This window comes from Phoenix dactylifera, chromosome 4 (assembly GCF_051530095.1).
Source record: "Phoenix dactylifera cultivar Ajwa chromosome 4, Ajwa_hap1_PhDact_Kaust_v1.1, whole genome shotgun sequence".
Taxonomy (NCBI): Eukaryota; Viridiplantae; Streptophyta; class Magnoliopsida; order Arecales; family Arecaceae; genus Phoenix; species Phoenix dactylifera.
In genome coordinates this window covers 49,306,974-49,328,794 of record NC_143193.1, presented here as the reverse complement: position 1 = coordinate 49,328,794, position 21,821 = coordinate 49,306,974, and the positions used below count along the sequence as shown (strand labels likewise).

General features: G+C 39.4%; 2 protein-coding genes and 1 long non-coding RNA gene across 4 annotated transcripts; 1 reads left to right on the top strand and 2 right to left on the bottom strand.

Moving 5' to 3' along the window:
• Nucleotides 1–165: 165 nt before the first annotated feature.
• Nucleotides 166–5,019, bottom strand: LOC103704873 (protein NRT1/ PTR FAMILY 4.4-like). The gene is made up of 5 exons (XM_039133559.3): nucleotides 4,463–5,019; nucleotides 3,855–4,072; nucleotides 2,966–3,406; nucleotides 1,529–1,659; nucleotides 166–1,167 (listed from the first exon to the last, which is right to left on the bottom strand). The coding sequence occupies exons 1-5, from the start codon at nucleotides 4,584–4,586 to the stop codon at nucleotides 279–281; spliced, it is 1,803 nt and encodes a 600-aa protein (XP_038989487.3). The 5' UTR covers nucleotides 4,587–5,019; the 3' UTR covers nucleotides 166–278.
• An 8,443-nt stretch (nucleotides 5,020–13,462) lies between these two features.
• On the bottom strand, nucleotides 13,463–21,421 carry LOC149767825 (uncharacterized). 2 transcript variants are annotated; one of them, XR_016400351.1, is made up of 3 exons: nucleotides 21,227–21,421; nucleotides 18,527–18,842; nucleotides 13,463–15,105 (listed from the first exon to the last, which is right to left on the bottom strand). It is a non-coding gene; the product is annotated as an uncharacterized LOC149767825 (long non-coding RNA). The 2 variants fall into 2 exon arrangements; XR_016400350.1 differs by lacking the exon at nucleotides 13,463–15,105 and adding an exon at nucleotides 15,273–15,695.
• On the top strand, nucleotides 15,964–18,560 carry LOC103704872 (GDSL esterase/lipase At1g71250). Its single transcript, XM_089930314.1, has 3 exons — nucleotides 15,964–16,225; nucleotides 17,267–17,394; nucleotides 18,018–18,560. The coding sequence occupies exons 1-3, from the start codon at nucleotides 15,964–15,966 to the stop codon at nucleotides 18,426–18,428; spliced, it is 801 nt and encodes a 266-aa protein (XP_089786440.1). The 3' UTR covers nucleotides 18,429–18,560.
• Nucleotides 21,422–21,821: the final 400 nt, after the last annotated feature.

Below are 21,821 nucleotides of genomic sequence, written 5' to 3'. Positions count from 1 at the left end.
CTAATAGACATCTTGACTATGTTCCTGCACCTAACTCCTTCATAGCTCTATTCGAGACATTTACAATGTGGTGTTTGGTTAAATATCCTTGTAATCCAGTCAAAGACTTCGACATCATTAGTGGACATGTCAGCCCGCCACTGCAACAAGTTTGGTATAAAAGTAACATGATCATATATTTATGTTTTCCATTATTTTACCTTTCTTTAGCTTAATACAAGGTCAAGATAAAAAGTGAGAAGTTAAAAAAAAAAAAAAAAGTGGTGAAGCTAGCCTTTTCACACTATATTCCCAGCTTCTACATGCTTTGAGGAACTGAAGCTGAGGTGGTCCTCTTCACCATAGGGACCATGCGCTGGAGTAGTTGATGGAGATGGAATGCAAGAGTACCAATTGGACCAGTAAAGGTAATTGAAGAAATTAAGGAGGCTGAGGGCTGCGAGGAGCCAATAGAAGTAGTCCAGCCTATCCTTGTTGAGGTCGTTGTCACTGAGCCAGCCACCCTTTGATGAGCTTGAGGTGATCTTGTTCGCCAGTGAGACTAAAAGCGAGCTTAAGAAGAATCCAAATGAGTAGGAGCAATAGGTCATGGCTGTCAAAAAGGATTGCATCCCAGCCGATGACTGCTTGTAGAAGAACTCGATGAGGCCCACAGCTGTGAACATCTCTGAGAGTCCAAAGATGAGGAACTGTGGGGCTATCCAAAAGACGGACAGAAGCTTATCCGAACCAATAGCCACCTCCCTTCTCTTCTTCTCCACCAAGGCTGCCGCAACCATCGAGAAGGTCACGGTGCAGAGGCCGATGCCAATGCGTTGGAGAGGAGTGATCCCTGATTCCTTTCCAGTGAGCCTTCGAGCTAGAGGGACAAAGCAGATCTCATACAGGGGGACGAGAACAATAAGAATGATGTAAGGGATGGATTGGAGAGAAGCAGGAGGGATATGGAAGGATTTCGTGAGTTGGGTGTTCATGGCACTTCCTTGTTGGACTGAGAAGGTCTGAAGTTGAGCTAATACTGTGTTGAAGATAATGGTGCATGCGAAGATAGGGATCACCGAGAGGATTATCTTCACCTGCTCAACTTCAGTAATGGTGCACAGCCTCCATGGGCTCTCCTTCATGTTAGAATCATCTTGAACTTTGATGCAGGCCTTGTCCAGAAACCTGCATTTATATCAAAATAATAATGAGTATGGAAGTTACAGATCTTGTAGTTAAAGAAATTAGCCAGCCTACTTCCTCCTTCTCTCTTCAAAACAGCCATGTTATTATACATCCAATGAAACATATATATGTAGAGAGAGAGAGAGAGAGAGAGAGAGAGAGAGCAGCCTATTCTAAAGCTATCTGCATGAGCAGTAAAGCCCTAAATCCAAATGGATGCAACTGAGCTCGTGACATCTAAACTATCCTGTCTTCAATTGTTAATACCAGTGGGTTTAAATAATTCAAGGGACACCTCTTAATCTTTGTTCGTGTGGGCACTGCTCTATGAGGGATTTATATTATATATAGAATTGCAGACCTGAATTTGTCGGTGTGTCGGAGGCCACCACCGACTACAAGGCGATCAGGTGCATTGTTTCGGCACTGGCGAAGCATTTCAGAGCTAGATGGACAGACTTGCTTTCTTTTAGTAATCGCAGCTACGAAGACCTGCAAAATTTTTAATACCAAACTATATTAGATACCATAGCAAATGGATCTGAGGATAAGAATATGCATAGAGTTTAAATTTTCTTATTTTGAATAAAGTTGGTAGAAAGAAGATAGTGTTTTAGAAGTCTTAAATCTTAACTAAACAGCATACACACTTCGATGTTTGTTTATTTATTTATATAGGATGCTTCTAATTAATCCTAGAAATCAGACACCCAAACTATTCGCTCAGCAAATTTTAGACCCTTCTCCATCAGCAGAAACAGAGGTCTAGCAAGAAATAGAAGGTGGCTATTTTAATAATCATTAGAGGGGGGAATTTATATATAATGAAAGTTAATCTTTCTTGACATAGAATAATCCTGTAAACCGACCTACATTTTATTTAGACTAAAATAGACCTGTGTCGTCATCAACAGCCTAAGCATGTCTACAATCAACATATATATAAATAATATATATATATATATATATATATATATATATATATATATATATATATATATATATATATATATATATATATATATATTAAGAGCTTTCATGTAAGTACAAACTTAAGGACTCAAGAGAAGCATGCTCATGACTTTCTACTGTTTGACCATTAAAAAAATATCAATCAGCACAAAAACCACCTATAATTGAATATAATATCCTTGAAAGTGATGGAAATTTGTTCACAACAGGCTTAAAGTAATTTATATGACACAATCAAGCAATCACAGTGAACACTAATGCAAGTAGACAAGCAGGCAGCATGACCAATTAAAGAGGTACTAATTTATTTGTTAATTCCAGGATTTCTGAGTAAGATAGAAGATGATATCCATTAGTTTCGAGGAAATAACAAGGCAACTAGTTTGACTAAGCACAGTAGCACCAAAAAGATATTCCTTAGATTCTTGAGCAACAACCTAGAAGAATTATCCACTCACCATGAGTAATTATAGAACAATTGCAATCATATTAAGCACTTTACTCTCAAAGAGTACACCTCATGGAAATTTGTGGACCTAACGCCCAGGATAACATGAGTACCATCATAATAGCCCACTTACTGGGGGTAATCATATCATGTTTTCTTTGCTTACCACCAGAATTTTCTTAGAAGGAATCAATCTGGGACATCCAATTGCTTTGACAACATCTTGGATGATCAGAAAAGAAGAAGAAATCGTTATCGAATTACCTGCTAATAATTGAAACTGTAGGTACTGTGCAATATAACAACTAAGAAGCCCTGCCAATTATCTTATGAAGCCAATGAGTGAAGAGAAGGGAAAGCAATGATATTGAAACTTACTCTTGCAATTGGGGTAAAGATGCTGCCCTGAGGTGGCTTGTTCCTATAGAAGAGCATACCAGATATCAAGCTGATAAGGGCCATTGCCATGGCAGCTGCCGACACACCGAAACCAACATCCATCCCGGATCGAGTCTGAACCCAAACGAGCAAGGTGAGAGCAATGAGCTCACCAACACAGAAGCTGAAGTAGGCTGTGTTGAAGTAGGTTGAGAGCTTCCTCGACTGTTTTGGGTCATCCTTCCTGAACTGGTCAGCACCATGGGCAATCATGTTAGGCTTCAGGCACCCACTCCCTAAGGCCACCAGGTAGAGAGCAATGAAGAATATAGTGGCCTTGAAGCCTCTGGCCTCCATGCAATGCTCTTCTTTGGACATCATGCTGCATTGAGGTGGCCTCAGCTGGGGGAGATGCGCTTGGACTGCTAGTAGTATGAATCCCTGGATAAAATCAGCACATATACCCATGATGTCAGGGAAAGGATAGCTTCTTTTCCCCCTTGTTACCTCCCATTTTCTTTTCTCCTCTCTTGATACTTGGTTTATTTATTTTATATTTTGAAAAGAATTTGGCTACAAAGTTTTTCTTTAGTGGGTGCTCATTAAAATTTTTTTTTTTTCATACCTTGATTATATATATATATATATATATGAATTTTGAAAGCTGGCAATTTCCTTTGATGGTTTTATTCCTTTTCTTCGCCTTTCTCAAGTGACGAGGGAAGGACTAAGAAAATTTCATTATATTTGTCTCCTTAATAACAGCCTGCAGATTCTTCTTCTTATCTATCTCTGTCCTGCTTGCTCAATTTGATGTTCATGTAGACAAGAAGCAGTGGGATTGGATGTCTAAGTACAATTCAGTGAAAAAGAGAGACGCATGACTTACTGAGAGCTCCACAAATCCAAATATCAACATGGTCCAGAAGCTCCCCAGATAAGAATCCGAAAGGAATCCCCCAAGCAGAGACAGGAGAAAGATAGTCCCTACGAAGTTGGTGACTATGTTTGCGGATTTCGACAGAGGAAAGTGCATCTCATTGAACACATATGTTATGAGGTTGTTCCCCACAGCAGCAATTGCCATGATTTCAAATGCTTGAATGCCTGGAAAAGCAAAAGCAGGAGCAAGCAAGATGTTTTGATATATGTAATCTGCCATCTTAATTCCAAAAACATTAAACTTAAAGAAAATGGAGAACTTTAAAAAAGAGATGGGAAAAAATCCCAGGTAACTGAAATTGCCCATACAAGAGTGTTTCAGCATATTGACCCTCAAATAACCCAACAAATGAATTAAAAATAATGCACATACGCTCATTAAATACAATTGCATAAGCTTAGGAGCCTTTTTTTATGCAAAGAAGAATTCAATAGCCTTCGAGAAAAAATAGCAGTTAGAATACCAGTCAAAATTCAGACTGTGTGTGGGCACAGAGAGAGAGAGAGAGAGACACACACACACACACACAGAGAGAGAGAGAGAGAGAGAGATACCTAAAACGAAGACAGCAGCTTTCATGCCACCATGCTTGGGCTTGCAGGGCTTGCCTCTCCAATCAACAGAGACCACGGCAAGCACCGAGTCCCCTTTGAAATTTTGTCTCGTCTCAGCGTCCATATCCTCTTCCTCACACACAAATGCACGCACACACTCTCTCCTTCTATTTGGCTCAGGTGGGGAGAATCTCTTGGAAAGCTCACAAACAACTATACAGCCAAAGCTCTGCTTCCAAGAGAACTTGGGTAAATCCAAGGCAAGTTGATGCTCTTATTTATAATGGTTAGCTGGGGAGGGGGAGGGAGGGAGGGAGAGAGGGAGGGAGAGAGAGAGAGAGAGAGAGAGAGAGATGTTATGGTTGGTGGTGATGTGCTTTAGGCCATGGTGAAGGGAATGATGGTTGTGAACAGCCACTGGATAGTGCAAGTCTCTGTTGGAGGGTCAGAGTTTGTTATGCTTTAGAGAGAGCAAAGCGAGGAGGACAGCAGAAGACGGGTCTTCCACATAGAAAATCTTGGAGTTGGAGAGCTTATTAAATCCACCTCTCACCCATGTCTTGTATCAATCATCTGCTTTTCTTATTCTCTTAATATGAACTAAATAATGATTAACAATAAATTAACACTTGGCTCCGGCATAGAAAATCTTGGAATTGGACAGCTTTATTAAATCCATTTCACTCGTATCTCTTAGCAATCATCTGTTGTTCTTATTAACCTTCAATATGAACTAAAATTTGATGAAAAACTAACACTTGGTGTTGGTGGTGATGTGGGAGGCAGAAAGTTGGTCTTTACCATGGAACCAATATGATATGCTCGTACATTAAATAATTGAGTTGATCATGATACGCGCATATCTACAGGCACACATGAATAATATGTACATAAATATTATATACACGTAGCCCTAATACATAATTTTATATGTAATAAGATGCACGTACATATGCTCGTACATTAAATAATTGAGTTCATGATACACACGTGTCTACAAGCACGCATAAATAACCCTAATACATATTTTTATATGTACCAAGATGCACGTATGTATCGATTAAAAATTTAGAAGAAAAAAAATGCATGCAGATGAAGTAAATTATTTTTCTGTACAATACTTTTGCTCAAAAAGTATATACCGATCGTATCATGACCCGATGATGTACATGATCTAATATTGTGGCAGCCAAGAAGGTGTCTAACTTGGAACACGAATCTATGTTGCTACTTATTAATCTAAACAGTAATACAGGTTAGAACAGTTAGTTTAATTTTATTTATTTTTTTTTTTGCGAAAAAGTTAGTGGTGAAAAGATAATATGAATAAGATAAAGAAATGCGTGACAATGTGGCAATAGATGTTGAATGTTGTGCACAGTGTGAGGACTTGTGCGGGTATGTATTTAGTCCCACATTGATTATTTGCTGGATAGATCTTGGGTATTTATAGAAACTCAAATAATACCTTCCGTCTAGCCATTTTGAATTAGGTCCTGAGTTGTTACAAGTAGTATCAAAGCGGACCTGGCTAATAACCTATATGGACTGAGGGACACTGCAGCACGAATCTATTACGGCTGACCACGGGCAGCCTGACGAAGACGTCAGGGCTTGAACGGAGAAAGTATATGAGGACCAATGCAAGTGTGTATTTAGGTCTATATCGGTTATTTGCTGGGTAGATCTTAGGTACTTATACATGATCAAAAAATCCAAATAATATCTTTCAGTTTGCCATTTTAGATGATGTTCTGGGATGTTACACACATAAACTCTACTTACATGTTCACACGCGACATGCAGAAAGATATACATATAAATTTGTGCTATCCAAAACTGTTCATTGTCAACTCTCGGGTTTGTCGATACATGCATGGGTTTTATTTTCTATTAACAACGTGCTTACGTTGTGCTCCTGCTGCTGTAACGAGAATGCATTAACTGTTTGTTAATTCATTAATTGATTCTAAATGTTTCAGCTGCTAAGAAATGGATTGTTAAAATATATCAGGCACAACATTTTTATCTTAGAATGTAAAGTTAGGTGCAGTTTCTTTTGAGAAAATAATCTCTACTATTATGAAGTATGTGTTATTTATTTCAATTTATATATCAAGGTAGAGAAACAAAAAGATCACGCAAACTGAAACTATGTAATGCATCTATTAGATGAGGATTTCAATCACTTATATGATCTTTTACATGGCCACTCATCCATGCTTTCTCTTGTATGCGTTACAAGTGTTCTCAGGAGCCAATCTCCCAGAAGAATTCTAACAGTTTATCCTGACCTTTTAAAAGTCGTGTGTGAACAGTGAGGACTCCCCTCTCCTGTCCACTATTGTTGGCCGGCACCTTTGCACTCTCTTTTCCATTGTCTTCTCGGTTACATCTACCATCTTTTTTTTTTCCATGGGAGGGGATCACGTATTTTCTCCGTAATCTCCCCGTTTGTATCCTTGAATTAGCATGTGGAGGGTTAGATCATAGTTTCTAGACCTCTCGCCAGCCCATTCTTCAAGTTGTAGCTGCAGAGAAGCTTTTGGCACAGATTCATATCCCAAGGGACTTTGTTCCTGAGCCTTGGCATCTAATGATACAAAAGAAGGGCTCAGAGCTCTGCGTTTGGGAATATTGTCTCGATAGAGAATCTATTTGTCAAGTGGTGTGATGTCCCATTCATAAATTTGGTCACATTTTCCATCAGAAAAAATAATGAAAAAAAAAAGAGAAGTTCGTAGATTAATTTGATCACCTCTCCTAGGAAGGTGTTACGGAGATATGCGATACTTTCTCTCCTTATTTTATTTCATCTCAACTTGAAAGGTGAAGCAACAAATCCAATGCATAATCGGGAAGCTGTACTGCTTGAGGGCGATTCGACGATGGTTATTAGCTGAATCTAACAGAGCGCAAGCGGTGTGGGCGATTACCATGCACTGAGATATTCTTTGGGTTGGGAAGAGAGAGCTGCCTAGTGTATTCTGAGTAGTCAGACTCTCTTATCAACATGTGATAATAGGAGTCAGACTAATTTAAAATTATATGATAACAGAAGTCGACCTCATCCGACCTCATACAGTGTTTCCTTATCTAAACAGGTTTTTGAGTTGTAACTAGTTACTCTCACCATTATATAATACATAATAAAGGCAAAACCTCACCGTGGAGCATGGCTGAGGTGTTCATTGTTCAGATTTTGTATTTCTTTTTTTTCCTTAGGTTCAAAACCTCAACAATCAATACCATATGGTACATCCGTTTCAGCAAAAAAAAAAGAAAAGAAAAAAAAAAAACTCAGGACAACCTTCTGAATTATTGGCTATTAGTGCTGAGTACTCCAGTGAATCGTAGCATGACCTCATATGTTCTCTGTGTACACTGATGGATCCTTCTACATCAAAAAAGCTCTCGTGCCGAAAAAGAAAAGGTTCGAATCTTCAAATGGCTAATGAGGAGGCATAAACACTGACACATGATGTTTTTTTCTACCCTTGCTTATTTTACTGATGTTGAAAACATCAGTAAAAGAATCAATGATCTTTTTACAAACTTCACCAACCAACCCCTGAAGCATTGGTTGGTACTTAATGGTGCTGAACTAAAGCTGCTGCTCTTGCTCCTACTAAGTAAATATAGCATCACCATCACTTCCATTTACAGCTATTTTCCACCACCACCACCACCACCACCACCACCACCCTCCTTGGTTGTCGTTGGCATGTCTTTGTTTGCCAATTACTGCCCACTATTTAGTGGTCCTATCTTACCAGTTTACCACTTCACCACTTCTGCTGTTGCCCTGCCAACTGCTATAGCACCACCCTAGTCCCACACAATTGCAATGCCATGGTCATCATAGAATACAATCTCATAATTAAGTTTATATATATATATATATAGATGTATAAAGCATGAAACATGGGCCCCACCGATAAGACATGGGCTTATAGATGGGCCCAGTGGGCCTTCCTTTTAAAAAGTCAAATTCGACTTACAAAAGTCAGCAGTTGGACTCTTCTTAGCTGGATAAGATGACTGCCCTCAAATCATAGTCCATGGATTGCGGAATCAGGACCCTCCATGCCCTAAATTTGGACCGTAGTGTCCGAAGGATAGGTGTGCCCGCACGATCGGTGGGTCAGGTGGGCCCAATTCATGCCCAGCCCAAATCGGGTGGATGAGAAGGCCATGCCGGCATCAAGTGTCCGGTCGAAATGCTGCAGTGTTGGCGATGGCTCGGTATGGCTGTAGTAAATGAAACATCTGATGCACATGATCATGTGGGGCATGTAACCCTAATAATCCTCACAGCATGGTGAGTGGTTGTAAAGTAGAAGGCTCCAATTACCCCATTTTGCTTCCTTGGGTCAAGAAGGCAAAACCTGGGATACCAACTCATAAGGAAATGGATACATGAACACATTGTTTTGGTGAAGTCATTCACTTCGTATTTGTCTCTCTCCAAAATCTATGTAAATCAAGATAAGAGTGCATCTATCAGAAAAAAAAAAAAGAAAAGAAAAGGGCAAAAAAGGAGAGTATGTTTATGAATTACCTTTTCACAAAAGACAAAAGTTTAATTATTTGCCATTGTGTGATCCATGGACCAACCTTCTGTGAAAACTAGAAAGAATATTCTTCCTTTCTGTCTCACTTGTGTAGCTATGCAGTTATGTTAGGCTAGTCTTGCACACGTAGCAATATAGGTTGAAGAGATGACCCGAGATGCTGGGAAAGCAAAGATTGAGAATAAAAAAGTGAGAAGAGAAATCTGGTAATCACAAACCGTGTCACAAATGTGCTGTGAAACATACCATGACAATAAGTCATAATATTGGTTCAAGATTGGACAGTAGATTTTCAGTCTCCCATCACCAATAGCTTGCGCATTGTGTAGACCCGTGCGGGCGTGTTTTTAGTCTCACATCGGTTATTCGCTGGATAGATTTGGATACTTGTACAGAATTAAAAAACCCAAATAATACATTCCGATTAGCCATTTTGGGCGAGGTCATAGGTTGTTACAAATCGTATCAGAGCGGACCCGACTCATAACCTATGTGGACTAGAGAACGCTGCAATACGGATTCATTGGAGCTGACCACGGGTCAATCGTGGTATTTGTGATTATATTTGAATGAATTTGAACTCTTAGCCTGACGAGGACGTCACGACTTGAATGGAGAGAGTATGTGAGGATCCGTGTGGGTATGTATTTAGTCACACATCGGTTATTCGTTAGGTAGATCTTGGATACTTATACGGGATCAAGAAATCCAAATAATATCTTTCGACTAGCCATTTTGAGTAAAGTCTGCCCTACACAGTCTCTACATTGCTCAATCATCTGCTGTCTCGCGGAACATAAATGACTTGATGATAGGAGATGGACCTCTCCAACACAAGAAGAGGATTTTTAACTCCATAATAGTCTCTCGTATAAAAGGTACTTTGAATTACGTCCCTAATAATGCCATGGACTTTACAAATTGATAGAACTCGTAGTCTTGCCATGATTACTTACCTAGCAATAACTCCAGAGTTTGCTTAATGGATGGATGCTCGCGCACTAAGACTATCACAAAGCAGGCATGATAATTTAAAATGAGCAAAATGAGATGAATATTCTGCAAACAGAAGGAGAAGGAATAACAAAGGTGGTTTAAAATTAATAATGTCGACCAAAAATGGACTGATGTAGAGGAGATGCTGCACACAGGGTGAAGAAAACAGAGGAAGACTGATAAGAATTTAAAAATACTCTCTCAATTTCAGAGAACGGGAACCAGTGTAGAAACCACCAGCCAAGTAGAAACGTAGAATATTAAATATGAAAGGGATAAGGCTTATCCGTGCTCATATCTCGGATCACATTGAAATCATTCCATTTTTTTATTGTTATCTTTGTCCTCTTCTGTTCGTTTGACAAACTGATGCAGCTCTGTTTGACAAAAGGATGATGTTTCCTTCGTGTTTCTTCGCCATTTAAAAAAGAAGAAGAAGAAGAAGAAGCAAGTAGAGCATCATGTGCAAGTGTAATAATGTCCTCGCCTAATCTTTTTGCTGCTCTAGTCAACAAAAAGAGATGAAAGAGACTCCGGAATATTTTATTCCAAATGGAAGCTGAATTATAGCGTGGTAAGGCGTTGGCTTGGGTTATTCTAACTTGGAAGGATAGAAATGGTGGGGCTTTCCTCCTTCTTTTGTTGTGGTGTGCTAACCACCATCATTGCTACCTCTTTCCAAGTCAACACTAGTTTGAATTTTGCGACCTCTCATTAGGTTTAGAAAGTCTGCGGGGACTCATTTTTCCCCGCCCACTTAATCCAGACAAAAAGAAAGAAGTAGAAAATAAAAGCAAGCATTGGAGAAACAATTTTGCCGACCAAGAGCACTTTCCAGTATCCATTGCTTTGTTTGCCGAGAAAGTAGAGGCCAATTGGATTAACCGGTCGTCAAGCACCACATAATAATGTATTCTTATAAATTTTTTTTTGTTTCTCTTGCTCTATGAGCCTCGGGTCCTGATGGATTCCCTGATAGTGCTCTGTCTTTCTAAGAAAAGTTCTATCCCTCTCAGACTCGTTTCATAATTTTCCACGTGAAGTGGCAGCCACTTGCACTAATGGAGTTCTCCGGGTGGCTTCCACTTTGTGGTAGCATTGGGTTGGAGGAAACGATGCTGATCGAGCAAGTAAAAGAAGCAAGTAATTTAGTTGGATTGTCGAGACTTTGTGAAACAATCTATGGCGTTAAGGTGGAAAACTTGACTCCATGCATGGGTGGGTCCTCTACATGTCGGAGTGCGTGCGATAGACAATAAAGATTCTGGACATTGCTCCTAGATTTGGCTGAGACTTGTCAACCACAATGGATTGATATCCAAGCGTGCCAACCCATCCTTGTTTGAAGATCTTGAGAGGCTTTCAACGCGCCATCCTTTCTCCAAAGGCGTTTGACCATTTGCCAAAGGTATCGGTAGTGCTGTACGTACCAAAACAACATAAGTTTTCCTTTTCCTCAAGTAAAGATGCATTATATCTATCCGCTATAAGTCTCCCTCAGAGTATCCATTTCAGAAAAGATACATATGTTAGTTTTGATTCGGCGGGTAACAATGGAAAGCATCCATTGGTGTTCTTGAGATTAGGTGTCACTTATGGCCCCATACCATGGTGTAAATTTAGCATGCATCTCTCTCTCTCTCTCTCTCTAAAGTCTCTTGGCCTGCACCTTGCTTTCAACGAGAATGTCACACAGAGAGAATAGGGGAAGGCAATTAAGCAATGTCGGACGCCTCCATTAAGCTAGCTAGGAGACCAAGGAAAGAGGTGGACCATTGTTTGGTCAAAGAAAGCACACTCCTATTAGGTTCTGAGAGTACGCTTTTGAACATTTGTGGAATAAACGTGGAGAGAAGGAGGAGAATGCATGTCGAACACTTACGTCCTTGTATTATAAAAAAGAGGATGTATCGAGACACCTGCTGGCCGTGTCGCGTCCTCTCATTGGCTGGATCTTGTGATACGTCACCACCTCCTGGATTTCCTATTTCTGTCGGTAGATTTTCTGAAGTGGTGTTGGGTCCCCTACCACTTACTGATCAAGCCACGTTGCTCCTCTTGGGATGCGACACCTGGCAGAAACACCATCCTTCGTTTGCCGACAGCTTCCCCTACTTGTAGTCGTCGTTTCTCATTTGTATCTAATATTCGTAAGTGCATCAAAGTTGTTGATAGATTTATAGGTTCCAAATACGATATGGTTCCTGGAATAATTCAAGTGTATCGCATATGTACATCTTCCATCCTTCCTCTTTCTTGTTGGTGTCGTTGGCGTTGCTATGAGGCAAGATAATTGAAAGAGCATCATATACTTGGGTTACCATGGATATGCTATCTTTCTCTCAAAGAACAGTAGCATCGACATGCAACCTACTTGCCTGACAGTAGCTTGAAAAGACCCTGATGTTAATGAGTGTGTCTTGGAATTGCATATAAGTAAATATGCTTTATCTAAAGATCATCCTGTGGAGAGTCATTTCTTGCTAGTTTTAGCATCGACAAAGCATCCATCAAATTGGTTTTGTGATTTTCTATCACACAATGACTAAAGCATACCGATAGCCTTTCATCATTACCCTCCTCATCCACTTACCACAGAACACCTCTGCACCTAGTTGATGAGGTTATTTTTTGCCCATCTAATCAGGCGAAAGGAAGGGTTCTGAAAGAACCCCGTGGATGATGGTTCTACCAATAGAAAAAATAGAAGGAAAGGAGAGGAAGAAGAAGAAGCAACAGCAGCAGAAGAAGAAGAGATACTCAATGGATCAATAGCCACCACATATATTGACAAGGCTTAGGAGGTCCACTAGGGAGACACTGCGATAAGATAATTTATACCTATATAGAAGGTGCAAGAAGAGCACCCACAAGGGCCTAGGGGGGGCTAGTGCCCACTCAAAACCCCCTCTGTTCTTAGATCCTCAGGTAGCAAAAGAAGCTACCAAGGCTCTTGGAGCTTCAGACATGCCAGCCATTTTAGTTCTTGTCTCTAATTATACCTATAGTGCTGCTCTATGACACTCTGTCTATATGATATGTATCATGAGAAACTACATGTTCTAAATTCTTTCAGATTACTAAATTATATCATACAAATAGAAAAAGTTCGTCATCATTTAGCCAAGATGACCTCGCTCTGTTCATCAAATGATCTCATCAGTCCAACGCTGCACTAATCCTACTGAATTTAAGATAAAAATAAAAAGAGAAGTCTTATGTGTAAACTTGATTTATGGGGCTTTCTGAGAACAAAAATTGTATTTGCTGAGGAAATAGCAGAAGTTTTTTCCCTCCCTTGGTTCCATTTTATATTTATCTATTGCTGTATTTCTTTTCTGAAATCCTATACAGCAGCTCTGTTCAAGTTTCAGCAGTGGCATGCACAAATTCAAAGAGAAAGCCACTACTGTGTATTCTAGATTTGGTACTTGAACAAGGGAGAAAGAAGAATTAAGAAGGTGCCTGCTAAACAAAGATAAGGTCTCCGAATAAGAATAGGCCTTCTAAAATATTTTTGAAGCCATTTCTGATAAAAGCTTAAAATTAAACAAGGATTTTGAAGCTCTTTTGCCCACAGTCACAGGTAGCCTGATGGCTAATCACTCTTGATCTCAAGGATAAGTACTAAGACTGGAAAGCAGCACTAGCAATAAAGTTAAAAGCCCAGCTATTGGTGAACTTGTCATGCATTGAATTGAGTTCAAAGGGTTATTAGGCATTGAATTCTTGTACAAGGTCTAAAGACCTTTCCAAATTGCATTATTTTGAAAATACTTGAATTTGACTCCAAACATGGCAAGTGATAGTGGGCAGCTTTCACTTCCATCTCTTTCTTATGGGATTAGCCAATTGAGTAGAAACTTTTACTCTTCCTTATCTTGGATTTTGGGCCCCTAGTGAGGAATGCCAACATAGTGGTGTGTTGCTTCCGTCTCTACTTCCTCTTTCAGTTTTATCACGCACAAAAAAGCTGCCACTTTCTCCATTCCAATTCCTCAAGTGGGCGAAGTCTTACCCTCCTCAACCTGTCCACTGATGGACCTATGGATCTTGGCTTGAATTTTAGGCTTCCACGCACCTATTGGACACACTGTGCTTGCCATGGTTGCGACCTGTGAGAGCCATCTATAATGTTGCAGAACTTTCAATTCCTATCCATATCCACTGTCATATCTTTTCATATGCCTATCCTTTCTTTCAGCTAGATGAGCATCCATGGAATATATCAGTACCATTTCTTTGTAAACAAGAAAGGAGATGGTAGATATCTTTATGACAAGTACCTTGGTGGTTACACTTAATTTTGACTATTGCGTAGAAATAGCATCAAATTGACTAGGCACCTACCTACCATTTGAGTGCATGGTGGCTTGTCAAGGATGGAATTCATGGAAAAGGATGCCATTGATTTGTAAAGAATCGCTTGGTTCATTGGTGGACTCATATTCTTCCATCTGTAGTTGGTGTAACTAAAGCATTCAGGAGGTTCAAATCAGCTGTTCATCAGATACTTTTTTTGTTTTTATTTTTATATATGGTTAATGTGCAAAATCTTAGTAGTACTGCTTATTGGCTCTCCAGTCTTTGGACTATTTAGGTATGTGTTCACCCTTTCTATCAAAGAACTAACGGCCATCTTACAACCATATACAAGCATTCCGCAAACCGATGCAAGATTGTTTTCGCAGACATTGTTGAAGCACAGTGTAAATAGAGTAACTGAGAAATAATCTATTCAGAAACCTTTGCAAGATCGTTTTCGCTTCTCCAATTCATTTCACTCTCTCAATCTCCATAGGGATAAACACCCTCGCCTGAATCCTTAAGCTCAAATTTTCTTACAAATGGTGGATATTGAAGAAGGTTCTGGCATTTCTCAAAGCCACAATGTTTGACACAAAGGAGTTGCTGAACAGCGAAGAAAGCATTGCAATCAGATTCCCTGGAGGTTGAAATAACTTTGATTTACCTCGAGAGATATATGAGCCGTGACTAAAGTGATGATTCTTCCTCTGTTGACCAATGATTCACAGATGGAGTAATTGTCCACACAACATATCCATCCACAATCTAACAAAATATCAAGCATGGATTGGGGTAAGCATAACAGTCATTCAGACCATACATTCACACCAACAACACTACTAGAGGACGAGATGAGATGGTGCTTTTCCTTTGGGGCTGATTTCTACTTCAGCACAGCATGCACTAGAATAGGAATATGTGAAGGACGGGCAAGCACCAAATCATGAAGACTACATGCTATTACCAAAATTCAAGAATTTGTCTTTAAGTACAGTAAGACTAGTGCTTTATGCCCTCAATCTTTTCTCATCATAAGAACCGAGCAACTGCATTCAGTATTGACTTAGAAGTAACATGAGTTTGAAAAATAGAAAAGATCCTTGTCCTTCCAAATTTTTATATGCCTGTCATCATTATTAAGAAGAAAGTCATGCCATGGCCACCTTACACTTCTATCAACTCCATACTGGTGAAGACTCTCTCTCTCTCTCTCTCTCTCTCTCTCTCTCTCTCACACACACACACACACACACATGCACGCTTCATGTGTTTGTGTTTAATAATGAGATATGAGTACGTTAAAGGTAGAACTCTCATGAACTGTGCTTGTCATTTACCATTCTTGGACTGTTAAGCTGCAAAGAGCATTGCAGAAGGGAAAAAAAAATTGACTTAGAAAAAGCAAGAATCTGCTCATGTAACGGCTGAAACTAGGAGTAAAGAAAGCAGAAAAGTTGTACCAAGAAACAAGCATTTCATGAGCTGCGCTGCTTCTACGCTGGCCGTTTCAGACAGATCTTCCCTCGTCTCTTATTGTTATTAGTATATATCCACAGCACGATACTATGCATATTAGCATAGTAATCGATTTTAGCCATTATAGATCAAGTAAAACTGGTGAAGATGAGCTCAAAGAATGCTGTCCACTGGCTTCTCATCTGGCATTTTATCGCCACTTTTGTGATTCTCCAGTGCTCAAGCCAAGTGGTGGGTGAAGAATCACAGGTTCCAGCCATGTTTGCCTTTGGAGACTCCTTGATTGATGATGGAAACAACAATTACCTAAGCTCCATTGCGAAGGCCAATTACTACCCTTATGGGATTGATTTCTTTCAAGGGCCTACAGGGAGATTTTGTAATGGGAAAACCGTAGTAGATGTCTTGTGTAAGTTTGTTTTTTAACTTTCATACCATAATCATTTGTTGCCTTCAACAATCCAATCTCAATATTTTAAAATATTCAAACCATTTTCTCCTATATATTGTTTTTATTTCTTCGCTTCTACTTAATTTTTTCCTACTAACAATTATATTCCATCTTCAACATGGAATTGCTTATTGTTTCAAATGAAGCTATACAACTAAGATTCTTTAGTCAAAACTCATAAGAGCTCCGAACTCAATCGTACTTTTGAAACTATCTCCCCTTCCTAGAAGAAAAATGAAAACACATTTAACAAAAAGAAAAAAAACTTAAGCAACACAATATTGGGCCTATTTCACTTAGCCTGGCCCCTGCTGGTTTAAGTGAAAATGGTTCCCCATCTCAGTCTACAATTGCTCTCTAGAAAAACTTGAGCCCAAGTTAGTCCCTGGCTCTGTAGGCCTAGTTGATGACACATTGAACCTAGCCATGCTTGATGGGCTCTTCTGCCCCATACCTGAATTAACTTAGACCTGATCCATGTTCGAAGCTATGAACAGGTTAGGGCTGAGTCCCGAGATAAGTTCTTACTCCAATTAGGTTAAGATGCGGATTTATCATCTATGGAACTCACTAGATCTAATCTGACAAGGCCTGATATGACACCCCACCCCCAAAAACAGGGGGGAAAAAAGAGTGAGGGTGGTGTTTAAAAGTCTAGATCCATGCCATGACTTCAAACCAAATTAGACCAAGTGATAGATCGGATATGAGTCTACAAAGTAGAATCTAGATCAGATATGGGTCTACAAAGTAGAATCCAAGGCCAATTTAGGTCCAATTTGAATAAAACTGGCTTGAGACCAGATGAAACCCATTTGCAGTCTTATCTATCCAGATTGAAAGGATGAAAGCATGCAGACCAACCGTTTTTGCTACGGGTCCAAAAAGAAAAAAAGATTCAAGCTGCATAATATACAATTATAAGCTAAATTTATGTCATACTACTGGGTGGATTTTCATAGGCTATGGTTTGAAATGTGATACCTTTAATCTTTCCAGGTGATCTTCTGGGTCTTCCATATCTCCCACCATACACAAGTCCTGGCTTGAATGGAACGAGATTGCTTGGTGGAGTGAACTATGCTTCAGCAGCCGGGGGCATCCTTGATGAGACCGGCCAATACCTAGTATCATTCTTGTTCAACTCTTGGCTGAATAAGTTGTTTAATGATGGACACAGCATACAAAACCCTGCATGTCCAAAGTCCGGTATTTCTTGATCCAGACTTCTATATGGGTGGAGCAGACCTAGATCCAATTTGACTTAGACCCGACCATGTCTGAAGTAAAGATTTATCTATCATGCATGAGCTCAAATTGGATGTGGAGCTCATGAAATTAAACTGACAGAATGAAACTCCAATAAACCCGATTTATCTGACAAAAATTAGTTGAAATTTTTCACTTTAAAACTTGATCCAACCTGACTGAGATCCACTTGGACCCACCAAGTGATACGACAGATCTGGGTCTAAATCTTAGCCTGAAAGCAGTGTAGGTGGGATCTAGGTCAAACTAGATCCAGATGCTAGCCAACCCACTGGCAGCGCTAACATTGCTAATGGAGGATAATAGACCATGACAAGGTAAGCTGCATGGTAGCTGAACCACCAATGTTAGCCCTGATCACTCCCCAGTCAGGATCTTTAAGACTCTGCGGGAAACAGTACACCGTTTATGTGCAGTAGGCCTACTTCTGTTATCCTATAGTTTTTACATTAATCTCATTGATTTCATTTGTGAATGGCAGGGAGAGAGGTTTAGCCTAAATCAGCAGGTGCTGAACTTTGAAAACAACTTAAATGAACTGAAGACACTGATGGGTGGTGAAAGAAACCTGAGCCAATACCTTGCAAGGTCCATCGTGGTGATGGTTTTTGGCAGCAACGACTACATCAACAACTACCTTCTGCCACCTCAATATGCTACCAGCTACAACTACACCCCCGAGGAGTATGCCAACCTCCTCCTCAACCACTACACCAGACAGATACTGGTATTGAAAAACAATGTGATCCAGCTATTTATTAGTCATGCGACAGAATGCATGTCATTTCAGCTAGCAATGTTTTATGGACTAACAATGCGATCATATGGCTGGTTCCAAGTCATAATGGATAAAATTGGGTACAAACTACCTACTTCAAATCTAACAGGATAAACAAATTTGCACAGAAAGTAAATATCTGAGGAACATCTTTAAGAACAGTGCCTTAAAACATTGTAACAAACATGTCGCCTAATTCTATCAAGATATACCTGCATTATAGTAGGATGTCTTCAATTGTCTCCAAGCTGTTCTTTCTTGCAGGCACTATACAGCGTAGGTCTAAGGAAGTTTGTCCTGGCAGGAGTGGGGCCCCTAGGATGCATCCCCAACCAACGGGCCTCTGGGCTCACCCCAGCTGACCGATGTGTTGATCAGGTAAATCAGATGGTTGGTCTCTTCAATGTGGGACTGAGATCACTGGTCCAACAGCTGAACACTGATCACCCAGGGGCAATTTTTGTATATGGCAACACATATGGTGCTCTTGGAGACATCCTCAACAACCCAAGCACTTATGGTAAGTCACTGCATGGAAACAACATAGCAGCATACTCAAAATATTTGTTAAACAACTTATGGAGAACATAGTGCATGTAAATCTAAATAAAACAAATTAGCATAATCGAAAATAACCTGTTAAAAAGATTTTATAGAGAAGAAGGCCTATGAATCCACTAAGTTTATTAATGAGCTGATCAAGATGTCTGAGTTTTACTGGAGGCAGGTTTCACGGTTGTTGAAAGGGGTTGCTGTGGGCTGGGAAGGTTCCAGGGGCAGATCACCTGCCTTCCATTTTCTGTTCCCTGCCTCAATAGGAGCCAACATATCTTCTGGGATGCTTTCCACCCAACACAAGCTGTGAACTTAATCCTCGGACAAAGGGCATTCACTGGACCTCCTAATGACATGTACCCAGTCAACGTGCAGCAGCTGGCTCAACTGTAATTGAAGGAACTTTCTATATGGTTTTTCTACTAGTATTAAGTATGCTGAAATATAAAGCAGAAGCAGTATCTATTTGAATGTTTGTTTGGTTGCATATATAAAATATATTCATGCGAGTTAACAGCTAGGACTGTGTGAATCAGAACAATGTTGCTTGGTACCTCTTATTTCACAGTGTAAAATACCAGAAACTCCAGTATTTTTGGAAACTTCATTTCTGAGTAGACTGTCTAACTTCAAGAAGTCATGAAATGCATGTTGTCTAGTTTCAAATATATAACTAATTTTTTACTCTTATGCATGTGTTTAAATGTGCATTTGCAATGAAATCATCTAGTCGTATGCATATTTTCTAGTGTATATTAACAACTTAACATTATAAAACAGCAACTACTCAAACAGTAGATAAATATATCATGGAGATTTTTCCCTTACACAGCCTGTTGTATGAATCCTTGTACTCAAGGACAAAAAATAGCGTCACTTGACACTATTGTATCCAATGGAGCAGATAATAGGCCCAAAAATTGCAGTGTACCGATGATCAAGATGAGTATTAACAGAGAACTCACTATAGAGTGTCGCCGGCAATACCTCAGAAAAAAGATCATCTCAGAGACTTAATTTTAAGATCTACGCAGAATTTCAATTGCACATTGTTTAATCTTTTACCCTCCAACAAATGAAAAGGCCTTTTTTAGCCTTTTCTTCTGTTTCTGCCTGTGGCTTTCAGTTGTTATTGACAAAAAATCTCAGACACTGGGACTGAACGATAAAATGAAAAAAAAAATGTTCTTTGGTGTAGTATACCAACACAGCTCTCCCAGTGATAGTAACAAAACTAAGAGGAATTGAATTTAGAATGGCAGGTCTTGGATTTCATATACAATTGGAACAACAAACAAATATAACAACACAAGTTAATCAAATAGAAGCTTAAATTGGTAAAATAAAAGGGATGTAAAGTTAAGCTGAATAGTGAGCAATGGGCTTCTACGCACTAAGAGATCTTCACGACAAAAGTCATGATATGCAAAAGTTTTCTATGGTATTAATACACTTATTAATGTGGTATTTATGATTTTTCTTCTGTAATATTACATTATAATAATATGTGCAAGGGTATGGTTTAAATATGAAATGTTTCCGAATTCAGTCAAATGCATTTCCCAAACAAAAAAAGCAGGAAGTAAACCAATAATCATGTCAGCTAGAAGATAGCATTCCTAATATATTTTATGGTTATCCATTTAGCTGACCTGCAAAGACTCCGAAGCAAAATAATTTAATTGGAAATCACTAGTCACAGGAACCTGGCACAGTCATTTTCGGCAGTTTACCACTAGAATAAAGAAGTTGAATAAGGATTTGTTTTTAACTAGACAGCTTAAACTTCTAAACCGCTTATGAACTACAATGCCATTAAGAGTTAAGAATAATGACTTCGATACCTTAGAACAAGAGTATGAACCTTAACTAAAAAGAATTATAGATGAAGGTATAAACCATCGAAACTTGTGCATTCCTCCAAGCAACTTGCAACATTAACATCAAATTAAATTCCTGGCAAGACAACTTCGTGTAAAGGGGTGACCCACCATTAACATCAAATTAAATTCCTGGCAAGAATTTTTCTAATCAATGCCCTCATCATGGAGAGTATCTAGGGCTAATCCAATTTTGCGTCACTATCCCTCTTTGCCTACACGCCAAAAGAAAAGAAAAACGATCTTTTTAACAGTAGAATGTAATCGTCAGGCAGGGTCTCCAGTTGATACAAAAAATAAACAGATTCACTTCCCTTGTTTGAACCGAAAGAATGGGGGGAAAAATAAATTAATTAAAGAGCACAACTTTATGTCCTAATCAAATAAAATATGCCGATTTTCAGCTTTTACCTTCAAATTTACCCAACAGTTAAGACATTGAGAAGAAGAAGAAGAGCATTGAAAGGAGATTAGTACCTGGAGGCATGATGCCCTAAACCCTCAATCCCTCCGAGAATCTCAGATTGCTCCCCTTCGATATCGCTGATGAGGTCCTCGGTGAATCGGATTTGGGCTCCTGGTGTACGCCCGCCGAGGATTAGGGTTAGGGTTTAACTGAAGAGAAACGAGATGAAGAGAACGAGCTCAGAAAGGAGAGCGGAGAAAATTTCGAGATTGATATGTAATTTAAAATTTGTATAGAAGGTTATTTGAAAATATACATTGTCAACGATTGAACTAGTTCCGGCAAGGGGCGTAACGACACTTGTTCGAACTGAGATGATGACTATTTCCAATTAGCTCCCTACTTGGGAATAAATTATAATAGGTTATCATATCATTCGCTGTTTCGGTTTTAGCTAGTCTCGTCGCGCGGACAACCGGAACCAGCTAAAACTGATGAGAGGATGGTTCACCTGACCGTTGGAGTGTAAAATTTCAGAAAGGTCCCGATTTCATGGATTAATTTCAGATCTCGATTTCAGCTACTTCAGGCAGGCCTATTGACCGGATAAAAAAAGGACGATGCTTATCCCTAGTAGACCCTATCTGTGTTTACAATTACAGATAG

Coding starts and splice junctions, on each gene's coding strand:
- LOC103704873 (XM_039133559.3), bottom strand. CDS start 4,586: ATGGACGCTGAGACGAGACAAAATTTCAAAGGGGACTCGGTGCTTGCC. Junction 1,660..2,965: donor TCTTTACCCCAATTGCAAGA/GTAAGTTTCAAT, acceptor AAAATTTTGCAG/GTCTTCGTAGCTGCGATTAC. Junction 1,168..1,528: donor CGACACACCGACAAATTCAG/GTCTGCAATTCT, acceptor ATATAAATGCAG/GTTTCTGGACAAGGCCTGCA.
- LOC103704872 (XM_089930314.1), top strand. CDS start 15,964: ATGAGCTCAAAGAATGCTGTCCACTGGCTTCTCATCTGGCATTTTATC. Junction 16,226..17,266: donor AACCGTAGTAGATGTCTTGT/GTAAGTTTGTTT, acceptor TAATCTTTCCAG/GTGATCTTCTGGGTCTTCCA. Junction 17,395..18,017: donor ATGAGACCGGCCAATACCTA/GTATCATTCTTG, acceptor TGTGAATGGCAG/GGAGAGAGGTTTAGCCTAAA.